Source organism: Gobio gobio, assembly GCF_949357685.1.
Source record: "Gobio gobio genome assembly, chromosome: 6".
NCBI classification, from domain to species: domain Eukaryota; kingdom Metazoa; phylum Chordata; class Actinopteri; order Cypriniformes; family Gobionidae; genus Gobio; species Gobio gobio.
This window is the reverse complement of record NC_137102.1, coordinates 39,764,667-39,781,639: the sequence shown is the minus strand read 5'-3', so window position 1 is coordinate 39,781,639 and position 16,973 is coordinate 39,764,667. Positions and strand designations below refer to the sequence as shown.

Below are 16,973 nucleotides of genomic sequence, written 5' to 3'. Positions count from 1 at the left end.
AGATAAACAGAATCAACACTGAACTGAATTGTGTTTAATAATGACACTATTGCCATGCCTTGGACGATTTGAATAATTAATGTCCAATCTCAAATCTTCCGTTTCTGGCAAAAATACTTGAGCATATTGTTGCCTCTCATTTGTGTAACCATCTCACGATTAATAACAGAATCCCTTCAGTTGGGTTTCCGTAAATCACATAATACTGAGATGGCTTTGGTTAAAGTCACCAATGATTTGTTGATGGCTTCTGACTCTGGTGCAACATGTATTCTCATCCTTCTTGATCTAAGAGACACTTTTGATACCATTGATCACATCTATTACTCGCACATCTTGAAAGAATGTTTGGTGTATTACAGTTTTGAAGTGATTTAGCATCATTACCATTTATATGTTGAAAACACACAGATTTATATACAATCAAAACCAGATGTGCGCCCTGATGCTGAAATAAAAACCTGGATAAATAATAATTTATTGTGTTTGAACAGTGGTAAAACTGAAGTCATGCTCATTGGTTCCCGTCATCAAATTTCCAAAGCTGGTTCTCTGTCTTTGACTTTTGGAAACCCAAGGTAAAGTGAGGAACCTTGGAGTTATTTTTGGTGCTAATCTTTTATTTGATTATTTTGTTCAGAGTACTGTCAAAGCATATTTTCTCCATCCCGGAAAAATTGCAAGATTATGTCCTATGTTAAATTTTCCTGTAGCAGAAAAGCTGATAAATACTACTGTAACGCCCTTTTAGTCTGCGTTTCTAAATCTACACAAAACAAGCTCCAATATGTACAAAATTCAGCCGCTGGGATCTTAACTGGGTCCAGGATATGCAACCATATTACCCCAGTTTTGGAATCCTTGCATCGGATCCCAGTCAGGTTCCGAGTTGATTTAAAATGATGATGCTCACATATAAAGCACTGCATGGCCTGGCACCACCTTATTTAAAAGAACTGTTACATCCCTATACTCCTAAATGCAGATTGTGCTCCTCACAATCGAACTTGCTAGTAGTTCCTCAAATGCAACTATGGGTGACAAGGCTTTTTCTTCCTACGCTCCTGTCCTTTTGGAATTCTTTGGAACTTAGGGAAGTCCAGACCTATGATATTTTTAAAGTTCAATAAACTCTTCCCAAGCTCCCGCAGGACCCCTCTCCGTGTTTTTCTTTTTTTTTGTCTACCTTTCCATTCTTCATTGCTGCAGCAGTGCGCTCTCAAAACTCAAAACAAATAAAAACTACTCCATAGGGAAAACATGTCCGACAGCAGGACTGGATTGGACGAGGCAAGGCAAAAACAGAGAACACAGGGAAGAATAAATAGGGAAGCAAAATAGGAGGGTAATGAGGGGTAACAAATAATCAGGTAGCAAGGAGGGCAGGGTCAAGACATAAGAAGGGGGAGCACATGGCAAAATAACCATCCAGGCCCTCAACAAAAATACACACGGTGAGCGAATGAACCGTCAACCTGTGTGTTCACAACAAAAGAAGAAGAAAAAACATGGAGCATGACTGTCAGAATATGCAGCAGTCATTGAGCCATGCCATGTCATTTTCCTGCACATTCCTACATTTCCTACAACCCCTACATCCCTCCATTAACCCACCTATTTTTCTTTTCTAAACTACTTCATTCTACCCAATTGCGTAGTCTCCACCAATATTAATAACGCATATGTATGGGACTATGACATCTACCCTAGACTAAAAGTGGCACACAACTAACTCTTTTGATTCAACACGGCATAGTGAGTGGTGAGCAATCCTTTGCTTCATGTGAAAGTGTACACTTACATCATTAGGTGAGGTCGGAGAGATTGCTTCATGCACCTCTCGGGATTCTTTCTAGTTGTTAACATGGTCGCATTTCAACAAATATTAGTTTTTATTGAGTGTGGAGAATATCGGGGTCATACTAGTGGCACGCAGTTGGACACACATGAAATGGTTTTCCAACCTTCAACCTGTTCCTGAGGGGGCTCCCCTGGAGCTTCCCCTTAGATAGTATTGACTGTCTCCAGCACAAGGGATGTTGTTGCATCCAAATCCTCAGGGACTCAGACTGGCCTGCTTCCTATCAATGGGGCTCTCAGTCAGTGTTGCAAACCTTACAGAGGTCAAGGGATATATCTACTCGAGTAGTAATCATCGAATGGTCATTGATGGTGGGTTTTTCAATCAATATGTGAAGCATGCCAGAAAGATCAGCTGTGATTCTGTCTTTTTACAAGAGCTTGGGAGATCATTGACTACGCTAAAAAGGTTTTGGCAGCGACAGAGCCCTGACTCACCAGTTTCTTAAGGGAGCGAGACATTCAGTCCTCAAAGGGTTATAACCCTGCCACCATGGGAATTTGGAAGGGTCCTTGACGCTCCTTTCGAGGAACCCTAAAGCCCTTGCTCGCATCAGATCTCAAGTGGTTGTAGATGAAAACTGTCTTCTTTTTGGCTATTACATTAGCTAAACGGGTGAGCGAGTTACAAGCTCTGTCTGTGCACAAAGACTGCATCAGATACTTACCTGATGATGCAGGGGTGATAAATCATCTGTATTGACCCAGATTTCTGTCAAAAGTCACATTTAAATCAACTCCAGCACTACCAAGCAATTAGGCTTAACACTTTTCTTCCTCATTCTGGGACTGGCACGGAAGGTTGAGGGTCTTGTTGCTAAGATTAATATGAATGCTGGTCCTTCACATTTAAGTTTGCATGCAGGGCTTGATCATGAGAGCCACTAGAATCAGCACAGCCCCCTCCCACAGAGAGTTGGCCTGGCTCAGAAGTGGGTTTAGATAAGCCCTTATCAGACGGTCTGGAGGTAAGTGCACCGCATGACTCTATATGAGGGAGATACGGACACACAAATAGACCTCATACTCTGGTAGTCGTGGATGGATGGATTAAATTGATTATTCATTTTCTTGTTTTTGAAGTTGTATTTAGTTTGTTTGGAAGAGGGTTATGTTTTCTACCACCAAAATAAATCAGTAGGCTCTCCCTGGAAAGGGGACCTATACAGTATTTATATCGAGCAATTTTCCTCTTCATATGTTTTTTATCAATGCAATATGTATCTGCAATATGTATCTGGGTGAAGAGATAGTCTCTCACTCAGAAACTGGATGGGCAGTTGAACTTGTGAAACAAGTGCGATTTAAATCACAATGATCATAAATACAAAGTTTTAACCAATTCATTTCATTGTATTCAATATTAATAAATAATGATTCCTAAACATGTGTACATCTATAAAGTTGCATAAATAATTTACATTTTAGATGCTCTCAATACATCAATTGTCTATGCAAACCTAAATGTATGTGTGGTAGAACCGCACTCTACATAAAATACATACAAATACTAATGAGATCACATTCACTAACTGTGAAAGTGTACGATGGCCCATTAGTGCACAACAAAACAAACATATGGAAATGCTCCCTCGCACCAATGTACTTAACGGATTAGTTCACATTAAAATGAAAATGACCCCATGATTTACTCACCCTCAAACCATCCTAGGTGTATATGACTTTATTCTTTCTGATGAACACAATTGGAGTTATATTAATAAATATACTGATGCTTCCAAGCATTATAATGGCAGTGAACGGGGTCCATTGAGTTTGAAGCTCAAAAAAGCACATCCGTCCATCAGGTACTCCACATGGCTCCTGGGGGTTAATAAAGGCCTTCTGAAGCAAAGTCATGCGTTTGTGTAAGAAAAATAATATAAGTAATATATCCACCAGACTGCCTTCCGTATTCAACTTACGAAGTGTAACTGGCACGACGTATGACACAAAATTTTCAACTAAATATCCAAATAAATTTAATTACTAAACTAAATTAAATACATCAATTAAATTAATGATCTGCCCACATTGTCACTGTATGATAATTGAAATGAGCTAGATGACATCACCGTTTTCTCCAGAGCGGCTGTACAGCCGAATCAAATTCTGTTGCATTATTTTCCTGTTTAACACTGTGAAGCTGCTTTGAAACAATCTGCATTGTAAAAGCGCTATATAAATAAAGTTGACTTGACTTGACTTGACGTCTGCTGCAGCGTTTTGAACTGCGAGAGGTGTTAAAATGGAAGGCGGTCTGGCGGAAGCTAGATATTTTACTTTATAACATGTAATTTTTTTTCTTACACAGTTGACTTGTTGACTTGACGTCGGATGCAGCATTTTGAACTTCGAGAGGCGTTAATACGGAAGGCGGTCTGGCGGAAGCTATATTTTACTTTATAACGTGTTATTATTTTTTTTACACAAAATCATCGATTCACTTCAGAAGGCCTTTATTAACCCCCCCTGGAGCCATGTGCAGTACGTTTATGATGGATGGATGCCCTTTTTTGAGCTTCAAACTCAATGGACCCTGTCACTGCCATTATAAAGCTTCGAAACATCAGGATATTTATTAATATAACTCTGATTGTATTCATCTGAAAGAAGAAAGTCATATACATGGCTTGAGGGTGATTAAATCATGGGCTAATTTTCATTTTAAAGTGAACTAATCCTTTAACTAACTACTATCATGAGGCTTAACTCATACCCTGTGTGAGTACTTGTTTTTAATGTTAATCATACGAGGAAGAATGCAGGTTTTTCCTGGATATCCACACGATTGCAAATGTGACATTGATTTTATGCAACAGTTCAACAAACAAAAAGGTCATGTTAAATGGCGTACATTGTAAACACAGTATTGTTTGCTCCATTTTGCAACAGAATAATAGTTAATAAAAGTTCCAATGAAAGCCGCGGCAGAACTGTTGTGCATCTCCGACACACAGCAGTGTTTCGTTAGTGAGTGAATCTGCAGCTTTGAATGAATTGGGACAGTCAATAGGTGTGTTTGACTTGAAGCGGACGCTGCGCAGACTGATTCAAAAGCATATGGAGCTGTCTGCTCACTAATTTCTCTCGCGGTTCTTTGATGTCATACACTGATGCTGGCCTGCGACAGCGTCGCTTCAAGTTAATCGCATCTAATGATTCAGTGACACATTCATAAATACAGCCACTTGATTCCTTACTTAATGAATGAATGAATAAATACATAGACATCTATCTGTCAGTCGACAGCTGATTTGGAAATAATAAACATGTTCAGAGAAATAAATAACATGTGCTTAATTACAAAAGCTGTGTTTCCACCACAGGAACTTTCCCCAGACTAGGGACTTTGTGGTTACGTACTCGGTTACGTTACGTTTTGACTGCAGGAACCGGGGTCTAAATGAAGTTCAGAGTAAAAATTCCCCCCCTCAAATGGTCCCTGCTCAAGAAGTAGTACTTTTTCAAGGTTCAGAATCTTTCACCAGTGGGACTTTGACGCTGAAAATGGATTGGCTGGCTCCACACAGCATTTTATTTCAACCACCATTTTTAAAAGTCTGTTGCTGTGCATGCAGTAAGAGTTGATTGCTATTCGAATCAACAATGAACTTTAAAAAAATATGACCAATTGACCAAAGATGAAAGTCGCACACAGTCCTGCATCACCGGACTAATTTGCCTAATCTTCACTGTACTTTGGACTGTGATGGAAACAAAGACAGCAACAGGTTCCTGTTCTGCGTTATTTCGGTGGAAACACGGCTAATGTGACTGTATGGTTTATGGTCAAATTTACTCAATTACAATAAATGCAGAATATTGAAGAAATGAATGCACTTCTAAAAAAATTTCTCGTGTTCGGCACTACTGGGCCACAGTGAAAGTCATAGGCAGAGCAAGGCATTGCATTGTGATAAAATATTATGAAGACACCTTTTACGATTGGGAAAACTGCATAACAAATCATGCAAAATACGACCAGAAATGTGCGTTACAAAAGTAAAAGGGCTAAATTCTAATTCCTGGTTGATTTTAAAAGAGACAGACAGAGAAAGAAAAAGTAAAGAACTGTGCTTTTTACTCATTCATTACTTTATATTTTCTAAGATGCACTCAAGCCTGAATTTTGTAAAGGTTCACTTACATTTACACTTGCAACTTTCACTTACATCTACTGACTGCAGATTCTAATAAACACAACCTCAAGATAACTGCGAGCGGCACATTTCGTCCGCTTCATCATAAATAGTCTTGAAAGCCTTTTCTACTCTACGCCATCCAGGAGTGCAGGCTGAGGACAGGAAGTGCACGCGATTGGTCTAAGTGACTGGATTGGCCGGTTCATCTTCTTCCCTGACCACAGGAAGTTGTCCACTACCTTGAGCCTGTACCTGCTCAGAGACTGTCTGCAGTGCTGGCGTTTCCGCAAGAGCTGAGCAAACACACAGGGGACGTGAGAAGAGGGAAAAGAATAGAGATAAGCAAAGATCAAGATCAACAGAAGAAGACAGATGACATCTGACACATCAGCCTGAACAAGAGATTTGAACTGAAATGCAGAAACATGTATATGGAAGAAATGTGTGAAAGAAAAATGGAAAATGGAAGCTTAGTGGCAACATGTGGCGTTTTTAGATTTCTATCAGGATGGAAGTCTGCACACATTTAGTCCACGTGGGAAGCGAGTAAGGAAGACTAATGGGAACAGGACTTTGGGAATAATGTGCAGTGAACAGATAAGTTGTTTAGGCAGTGTTTCAAGGCCATGCTTGGTGAGAAAATTATAAGAAACACCATTATTTTTACCAAAGGGAATAATATCAACAGTGCTTGTTTTTTCCACAGAGGACGACTTCATTTTTTTGTTGTATATAATGTCAACTTTTCATAATTTTAAATTATATCTTTACCCATCAATGTGTCAATAAAGGTCCAGTATGCGTACAGTATGTCTGCATATGTTGATCAACTATTCACAGCACTGTATGTATGTATTCATTCATTTATTGAATCGTTTAATGTGGGATTATTACACAGTGTGAAAATTAATAGGCTAATTATGGGTTTATTAGTTGAAATTGATCTGATTGACTTTGCAACCTGACACAAACCAATAATGAACTCGCAGATCAATTTGTATACTGTATATATATATATATATATATATATATGTATATATATATATATATGTATATATATATATATATGTATATATATATATATCAGACAGATCGTGTGCACACAATGTGCAAATCTGCACATTGTGATTCATGTGAAAATATATGATTTGTATGAAAAATGTAAGTATGAAGTTCTATCCCTGAAATTAAAACATACAAATGAGACTGTAGGAATACAAATATGCAACAAAACAAAAGAGCTACAGGAACAGACAGTATGGTCACAGCTCAGACGAGGGCTGGTGTGGCTCTTACCTCCCGGCATGTCTGTGAGCTCGTTGAGGGGGGGCACCGTCTCCAGTGTGTTGGCATACGTCTTTGCAGCCAGTCTTTGTGCGTGCCGAGCCTCGATCTCTTTTTTCGTTCGTGGAATTCGGCATTTGAAGATGCAGCAAAGCGTTATTACTGTGAAATGAGGAAGAGAGCTTTGAAATATTTTGAAAGATATCGTCCTTCACATCAGGCAGCGTCTAAAATCTCTTTGTTCTGTAAATGCTATTTTGCTCTGGGGAAATTTCATTAAATAATTTACTGTGATTCACGACGTGTAAATAATTAAGAGTTTATTTTGACATCCATTATGTGAATTCTGAATGCAAATATATGCATAGCTTGCCATTTTAAAGAGGTCACACACAAATAAAAACTCTTTCATCATTTTTTCGCCCTCATGTCAATTAAAACACATAACCTATTTCTCCTGTGGAATACAAGAGGAGGAATTTTTAATAATATACTGGTTGCCTTTTTCCATGCAGTTACAATGAATGGAGACTGGAGCTTTCGAGCTACAAAAAAGACACAAAATGCATCAAGGTATCAAAAACTAGTCTATAAAATTGTGTGCTGTATTCCTTTTTGTTACTTTGGAGCTTGACAGCTGCAGTCCTTGAAAAGAGTGGCTAAAACATGTCAAATTGAATGCACTATTGCTTTAAATGCAAGATAAACACTTTTAGACACTTACTAATTGCTAGGATGAACATGGAGAAAATGCCAACAACCTGCCATAATCGAAGACCCCAAAACACCACTGTTTCTGAGGTGACTGGGTCTGGCTTTTTAGGAGGGTCTGTTGGCAGGAGCTGTAGGGAAGACAGGGGAAAGAAAATTAGATCTTTTCCCACATCTCTCCAGGTAATTGCACCACCCAAATGGAGGAAATGGCAACAATAGCAGTGATTAAGAACTGCACTTTCTCATGGTGATCACAGTGTCAAGAAGAGAGGCACAAACACTTCAGGCTTGAAATTGCTTGCAGTGCATTTTTAGACAAAAAGAATGGGGAAAGTGGAACCAAGTGGCAATCTGTAAAAAATAAATCAAAGAGAGAGATAGATTCTAAGCTAACATCCTTTGAAGGATCTATTTCAGTAGCAACCCTGTGTGTATATTTTAAAATCATTTAAAAAAAAAAAAAAATTCATTTTTAATATCACCTATTATGTTCATTACTCTTGTAATGCTTGCTATTGCTATTGTTGTTTACACTTATAATTGTGGGGTTTCGTGGAATATGTGTCTTCACAAATAAGAGATATTTCAATTTCACAGTTTTATTTTATTGTAAAGCAGTTAATTCCTCTGTCAAACTCTTGGGCTGATAGAAGATCTTTAGTTAATACAGTTTTGGATACTAGACTAAATACAGTGTTACCGGTTTTTGATACCAAACAAAGCATATATTATAAATATGGTATATGGGATTCTGATGGGATATGATTAAGAGACTAGATCCAACATTCAGTCTAACAATTTCCATTCAAAAGACAATTTAATATATGTATGCTTATGCTTCTGCAATGTGGCATTGTCTCTTGTCTCTGGACCAACTCGACACAGAGTTGCGGCAGTTCGTGTGACACTAACATGAAACCAGACTTCATTCGCCCAAATGGAAAGCATATTTACACTGTCTCAATTGTTCCATATCCCCTATTTAGTGCTCTGTCTGAATCGTCCCCTATCCTCTAGTGCACTATCTGCCATTCACCATGTAGAAAACATTAAATGTATGAACAAGTGACCGATTTCAGCGACTGCGTCAGCGTCTGTTTAAAATGTAGGGGCTTCAGATTCTAGAGAACATTTGATTTGACAGAAAATCTGATAGAAACTGAAGTGCAGAGTGATGTCATCAAAACCATTGATCCTTATTGGCGGGAGTCAGCGACTGTAAGTTTTGAATGCTTATATCTCTAAATGTGATAACAGTAAGGCTAACATAATTCATACTAAAAGCCAAAAACATATATAAATAAATTTTGATTTCATGGGGACTTTAATGTGTAATTTGTCCTTGATAAATGTCAACCAGGATTATTATAGTTAACTGAAACTAAAATTAAAACTAAAATGATAATGAAAATGATATAGATATATACCCTCTGGCGCCTCTGTACCTGCAGGGTACACGCATCATGAACTACATCGACGATTGGTCGATTCTGGCTCAGTCGCATCAGTTGGCGGTTCGGCATCAAGATGTTGTTCTCGCCCACATGAAAGAGTTGGGGTCATGTGGTTTGGGACTCAATGTCGACTCATGCCTCTCACCAGCACGCAAAGAGTCCGTCCTGTCGGCTGTGAAAAGAATAAAGCTAGGCCAGTCACTCACTGTGAAACAGTTTCAGAGACTGTTTGGTCTGATGGCAGCAGCATCCAACGTGATACAATTTGACCTGTTGTGCATGAGACTCTTGCAGTGGTGGCTCAGGACCAAAGGGTTTTCCCCAAGGGGCAACCCCTTTCACATGATCAGGGTCACGGCGCGATGCTTACGTGCCCTAGTTATGTGGAAGAAGCCTTGGTTCTTGTCCCAGGATCCTGTGCCGGGAGCACCTTGTCGTCGTGTAACACTTACAAGGGATGCTTCCCTCACGGGCTGGGGAGCGATCATGGATGGTCTGTGCTTTGGGCACCAAGTGCTGAGGGGGCACCACAAGAAGACCCATTGTCTGAGTGGGTCGCGGAGTGCCTGAGAAAAACAGGTTGTACCGATTCAGTATCTGCGGTCAGATGATTTGTTGTAAGGCTATTGTGGCAAGGTGGACGAGCGAGAGACATCGGAGGAGCGAGTGAGATCGGTGTGCATGATTGAGAGGGAGCACGGAGGCATATAAGGACGAGCGATACCGGCGAAGGATGAGAGAGGACCAGGCCTGGATTTTAAGTTGTGTTTTGTTTACATTTGTGTATGTATGCGGCAGTCAACCGTGAGGGGCTGCCGCTTTTACCTTCTTTTTATTTATTTATTTTAAATCTGTTGAACATTCGCCGGTTCCCGCCTCCTTCTTCCCTGAACTTACAAACTCTGTTACAGCTATATGTCTCTTTCACCTTAGAAAACCGAACTTTCATTTCCTGTCAGCCGTCATACTGTGCTCGTAGCGCACACATTTCAACAGCATGCGCAAACGCGGCAGCACACGTTGCATATCACTTCATATATTAAGCGCAGGAGAAACTACGATCATACAACGTAAGTCATTAAATAAAAGTAAAGTGCCAATAAATCATGTAACAGGTACGCCGTGTGTTAGCTGGGAAGGATTTGCATGCATTCTGTGCTAATCAGGAGCAGTCATATGATTCATTAACAGTTGTGTATTTGCCATGGTAACCGTTGTTTCCATAACCCCAAAAAGCCACTTTATTTTCACTTTATGTTATTTTGTAAATAAATTATTTTGTAAATAAATTATTTTGTAAATTTAAATTAGTGTGGTGGCTACTTTATTGTGTTACTAAATTTAATAGCTTTAACTTATAGGCCTATTTATAGATCATCGGTATTAGTCATTTTCATACAATTTATGTGTTTAAGTAGGCTAAAGTGGGACATTACTTGTGTGTAGTCATTCATTTTTGTGGAATAAATTAGCTTGTTTTGTTTTTTTAGACTAGTCTACAGTGGAGGCATTTATTTCATTTTAGTTTACTCAGGTTTGCTAACTACTCTTAAGAAAACGTGAAGCCAATGTATAAAGTTAATAAAGATAAAGTTAATAAGTTAAATTATTGTTGTTGTTATTATTAGGTTAAAAGTGAATCTAGTGTTATTATTGCTGGTGCCCTGCCATGAACCCTGACCCACAGCAAACAGAACCGAACCGTGGCTCCAAAACCGTGATGTGAACCGAACTGTGGCATTGGTGTATCGTTACACCCCTAATGGGCACCAGATTCAGGGAGCAGACATCCTGTCGAAGCAGGGGCTGAGGCCCGGGGTAGGGAGACTCCACCCCAAGGTGGTGAAGCTCATATGGAGTTGCAGACGTAGCTGTGTTGCATCTGTACATGGTTTCCCTGATTGTTCTACTCCCAGGAGTTCTGGAGAACAGAGTTATGGAAGTGTAGGTTTGGCCTCTGAGGGGGCCCAACTCATAGTCTCTCAACTGAAGTTGTTGAGGCCACTATCACTCTAGAGCTCCCTGTGCAGGAAACAAACCAGTTTCCTCCGTGGTGCATTGGAGCAGGAGGAGTATGGTTGCTTTGAATATGTAACCTTCCGCACACACTTGTCGGGTTTACAACCTAGTTTTGAGCTTCACCCCTAGGTCCCAGGTGTTTCTGTATATGATTTCACACAAGACAGGCACTAGTCACTATGGTGGCGTTGGCTATATACGTTCCTACAGCGTCAATATCGTCACAATGTGAGTTCTCTTGAAAGGGAACACCTTGGTTACGACTGTAACCTCGGTTCCTTGAAGAGGGAACGAGACGTTGCGTCACACTGCCATACCTCCGGCGTGCCTGTGATTGACTTGCTTTGACCTATTAAAAGCTGATTATGTTTGGTCTGGGTGTGCTTTATAGCTTCCTGCCATGACGTCACCCGCCTATACGCCATTGGACTGATTTCACAAGTGCTTCACGACATAATCATGCAGTGTGTTCCCACAGCATAAATATCGGCACAACTTTCCCTTTCAGTCAGTACACTATGAGTTACGTCAGTTACTGATGGAATGGGGGTCCCAATTCAATCTGCCCAAGGGGGGAACCATGCACATGGAGGCACCTAGCCTAACACGAGGGCTGATCAAGGGGGCATGCACTCTGGTGTCGGCATCAACAGTGCTGGAGGAACTCAGGGCTTACTGAGAAACTCACCTGAGTAAATATGTGCACGCATCCAGTCCGTTGAGTGGAATGATGCAGCAAGCGATGACACCTGAGCCTGTCCAGTTACTGGCTACTTGGAGCGAGTACATGGGAGGACACTGGCTCCACTCAGAGATTATAGAATCTTGCGAATGTGTTGTGTGTCGCACAGCCTGCTGCTCTACAAATATGTCTGTTAGTGAGGCGCCATGCGCTAAAGCCCAAGAGGAGGCTACAATCCTAGAGGAGTGTGCCTTAACTCCTAGGGGGCATGGCATGCCCTGAATCTGATATGCCAGGACAATGGCGTCCACTATCCAGTGAGACAACCTCTCCTTGGAGAGAACCTTCCCTTTCTGCTGCCCTCCGTAACAGACAAAGAGCTGGTCTGAGGTCCTGAAACACTGCGTCCGGTCTACGTAAGCGCATAGGGCGCATACTGGCAGAACAGTGCCAAGGTTGGGTTTGCCACCTCCTAAGGCAGCGCTTGCAGGTTCACCACCTGATCTCTGAAAGGAGTGGTGGGAACCTTGGGCTCGTATCCAGGCCGGGGTCTCAAGATCAGAGTTAGACTTTCATAGAAAGGAACTTCAACTCGATAGACTGCAAGGGCTCAAAAGGAGCTTTCTACAGGGCAGATAAAACCACAGTGAGGTCCCAAGAGGGCATCTGTAGAGGGCGAGGGGGATTTATCCTCCTCGGTCCTCTAAGGAACCTGTGGATCAGGTCGTGCTGTCCTACCGTTTTTGAGTCCACCAGGTTGTGGTGAGCCGAAATTGCGACCACATAAACCTTAAGGGTGGAGGGAGACAGCCTTCGCTCCAACCCTTCTTGTAGGAAGGAGAGCACAGACTCGATTGAGCATTTCCTGGGGTCTTGTCGCCGAGAAGAGCACCAGGTGACTAAGAGGTTCTACTTCAACGCATAGGCCCGTCTCGTGGACAAGGCCCTAGTGGAAGTGATGGTAGCCACACGTGTAGGTTCCATAGGTCGGAACATGGGTGCCATGGGGTGCCCCGTCTCTGAGTAAGGAGGTCCTTCCTCAGAGGGATTGACCAGAGAGGGGCTGTCGCAAGGAGTACGAGTTTGGAGAAACCAGGTCCAGCCTGGCCAATATGGGGCAACCAAAAGGACCTGCTCCCTGTCCTCCATGATCTTGCACAGAACCTGTGCGAGAAGGCTCACTGGGGGAAACGCATATTTGTGGAGGCCCCGCAGCCAGTTAGTGCATCCGTGCCGAGGGTCTCCTCGATCAGGGAGTAATACCAGTGGCAATGGGAAGAGTCGTGGGAGGCAAACAGGTCTATCTGTGATTCGCCAAACTGTTCCCAAATCAGCTGAACCGTCTGGGGATGAAGTCTCCATTCCCCCGGAAGTGGCTGTGAGAGCTCTTCGGCTGCACGATTCAGGTCTCCCGGGATGTGAACGGCACGAAGCGACCTCAGATGCTTCTGACTCCATAGGAGGAGATGGCGGGCGAGTTGCGACATCCAGCGGGAGCATAGACCACCTTGTCGGTTGATGTATGCTATTGTCGCCATGTTGTCTGAACGGACCAGTACGTGTTTGTCCTTGAGCAGGGCTCGAAAGCGGTGCAGGGCAAGACGTACGGCCAGCAACTCGAGGCAATTGACATGCCATAAGGTCCTTTCCAGGAGCCCGCAGTAGCATGTCCATTGCACATGGCAATGCCAAATCCAGCCCACCTTGGAATCCAGAAATCCAGCCCACCTTGTGATGTGGCGATCGACATGGTGTCATCCGCTGGCGCTCCGAATGAGATGCTGGACCCAGGGCGGGAAACACCAGCGCCTTCATCCGGCAACACCATGGTTTGCAGTGTGCTAGAGGGGGGTGTGGCCCGAGGATTCCAAACTTTTGACTGGTAGTGTATATATATATATATATATATATATATATATATATAAGCTTGTTTCCGATGCAACATTTCTTATTTCCATGCGTTATTTCTGTTTGATTTGATGTACTGAAATAACTAAAACTGAAATAAAGAGGTATAAACATTATATAGAGATATTTAAAACAAATCTGAAAATAGCAAAAACAATAAAATGACTAAAACTTTAACTAAAAATGAAAATGGAAAATATAAAAATTAAACCTAATTCAAAATGGTAAAACAACCTATAATAGTATCTGGATGCTACTAAAGTAACACTGATATTAAGTATCAGTTCCAAACTTTTGAAGGGCTGGCTCCTGCTCAGGCACCATGTGTGACAGCAACTTTAAGGTGAGAATGTGCTGCCTGTGTTTAAATAATTCAACAAGTATGTGTCATACAAAGCGTTGGTGTGTGGTTGGGATCAAGGATTCAGTCATTGTTAACATGTTGATTCCAAGTTCCTCTGCACAGGTTATCACTCCACATCTCATTTGTTGTCATCTTTCACGGTCTGCACTCCTGGACTATTATACCTGTGGACAGGCTTCACTTCATTTGTCTCCAGTCTCCAGGCCTGAAGGACATTTGTACTGCTCAGTAAATCTGTGAGGTCCTTGGTGATAGAAAATGTTTCACTGAAGGAAGCACTGCATTATATTGTCCACATAAAAATGTATGTAGTTCACTCAGTTTGATGTATCGATATAGTGACTGAGACATGTCTTCCAGTCTGTCCCTTCAAGAAGTTCTGGTGTTGACAAGCAGCTACTAGTCTTGTATAATGATATGCCATGTACCAACATGATTATAGTTTCATCTGTCAAAGAGTTATATGGCCTTTTGACACATGCCTAACAGTTGTCTTCTGGTTGGTTGCTGGGTGATTAAGTTACTGAATAAAATCATAAAGGCAACAAGTCTCTATAGCTGTGTTTCCATCCAAAGTTGTGAATTTAACTTATGCACAAAAATGGAATGTGGCATAAAAAATGTCAGAATAAAGCATCATTTCCTTTCGATATGTTCCTTACTTTAGATGACAGCCCGGAAAGTACTGCGTAAGTAAAGCGAATTTACAGCATAACTTTCGGTAATTATAGTGTAACTATAAAGTAAGTACGTGTAGGTGTAAGGGAACAATATGTCATATTTGGGGAATAAAGGGGTAACTATCAGGAAAATTAACACATTATTTTAAATTAAGGGGTAATTATCCGTGTAGTTAAAAGTGCTTGTTATTCCATGTAGTTACAGGGTTAGTATGAATCTGCGGGCTGTAAATTAAAGTGGTGTTTGTTCTCCTCTTGTTTCGTGTAGTTACAGGGTAAGTACAATAAAAAACATGTACAAAATCTGATCACTTGGAAACATTTATTTGAAAAACAACTTAATTCAAAACAGATTTATGATACTTATTATTAATTTATTATAATTGTTTTATTATTTTTATTTTATTTCAAATAATAACGTCCTGACAGAAAGAGGCATGTTTTGTCCCTTTTTTGTTTCTCATGTTAGGCTTCTCCTCCTCTTGTTCCTCTTCTTTTTTTCCCATTATTCCACTGATGGATCTTAAGAGAAATCCCATGTCTTTTGATATTCTGTATAACTATTTATTAAAATAAAATGTACACCCAGAAATGCTCTCATAATTTACTAATATTTTCTTATCTGACCAACTGTTACCAGCGTGAGTAAAGAAGCTTCAAGCTTTCATGACATTAATAAAATAAAATTGTCTGCATCCTGCCTCTTGTTGTTTGTCTCCGGGCCTCTAGAGGTCCCCTGTGTTCCCCTCTGCCTTAGTTCTTCCTCGTGTGTCCTTGTTAACGTTATCCAGGTCACATGTGCCTTGTTTCCCCAAGAGTATTTAGCTGTGTTTTTTCACTTGTTCCTCACTCAGTTTTTGAGTCTTGGCTAAGCGTGTCCTGCTGTGTCCCCACTGAGTCCCTACTGAGTCCTTCCAAGCTGTCTCAAGTAAGGTGTTCTTAGTTATTTGTGTTCTCTGGTTTTGTTTTCTCCCCACGTGGAGTTTTTATTTTCTCCTGTGATTTTTATGAATACCTCAGTCTGAGAAGAACTTTTTGTTGGATTTTTTGTGACTTGCCAAGTTCCTATTTTTTTTTTTATTAATAAATCTTCCTTGCCTGAAGTGTTGCGTGGAGTGTTTCGTTTGGGTCCAACATTGCATCCGACATACCAGTTTCTCGGCGTTCTCATGTCATGCTTCAAGTTACGTCAAGCATGAACTCAACCCTCTCATGCACGCACAGATGACTGTTGATCTGAAGGGATAGTCTACAGCAGTGGTCAGTGTAACGGTCACCCACGATGGGCAACCAAAAAGGAAGGGTGTGGCCAAATTAAACAGAGGCAGAGTGACTACAAGAGGTTTAAAGTATAAATGAATATTTATTTTAAACATGAAAAGTAGGAATAACCCAAACCCCAAAAATATACCATTACCAGAAAATAAGAAAAAAATAGAAAAATAAGTATTCAATAGACATCTAAATTAGAATCCAAAACAAAGAATGCACAATACTATCTTTTCCAAAAATTAGGTTCCTCAAAGAATACAAAGAAAAGAAAATCAAAAAAATAGAAATACCTGCAGCCCTCAAGCCACACTCTCCACTGCAGCAACCAACACAGACTAACTCCATTAAACAAATACACACATTTATACTGGTGGCCAGCACACCCCATTGGGAGGGACGAACTCACATACAACACTTTACACATTTTCCCATAAATATAGATTCTAGGAGAAACATGTTTACATAGCATTGAAACCAAATACATCTTCTCTTATGTTATCACAGATCTCATTTAACATGCATTGAACAGGAATACTAACAGAAGCAACTCGGCCGCGTTGTCACTGAAACACCCACGCTCAATTATTAAAT

At 40.8% G+C, this 16,973-nt stretch overlaps 1 protein-coding gene across 1 annotated transcript in view; it reads right to left on the bottom strand.

Moving 5' to 3' along the window:
* Nucleotides 1-16,973, bottom strand: part of tmie (transmembrane inner ear) — a gene marked incomplete at both ends in the record, with an annotated part of 68,539 nt that overhangs the window by 31,545 nt on the left and 20,021 nt on the right. The window contains 2 exons of the mRNA XM_079820456.1: nt 7,302-7,451; nt 8,014-8,131. Of these exons, the coding sequence (XP_079676582.1) occupies nt 7,302-7,451; nt 8,014-8,131 (268 nt within the window). The remainder of the gene's footprint in view (nt 1-7,301; nt 7,452-8,013; nt 8,132-16,973) is intronic.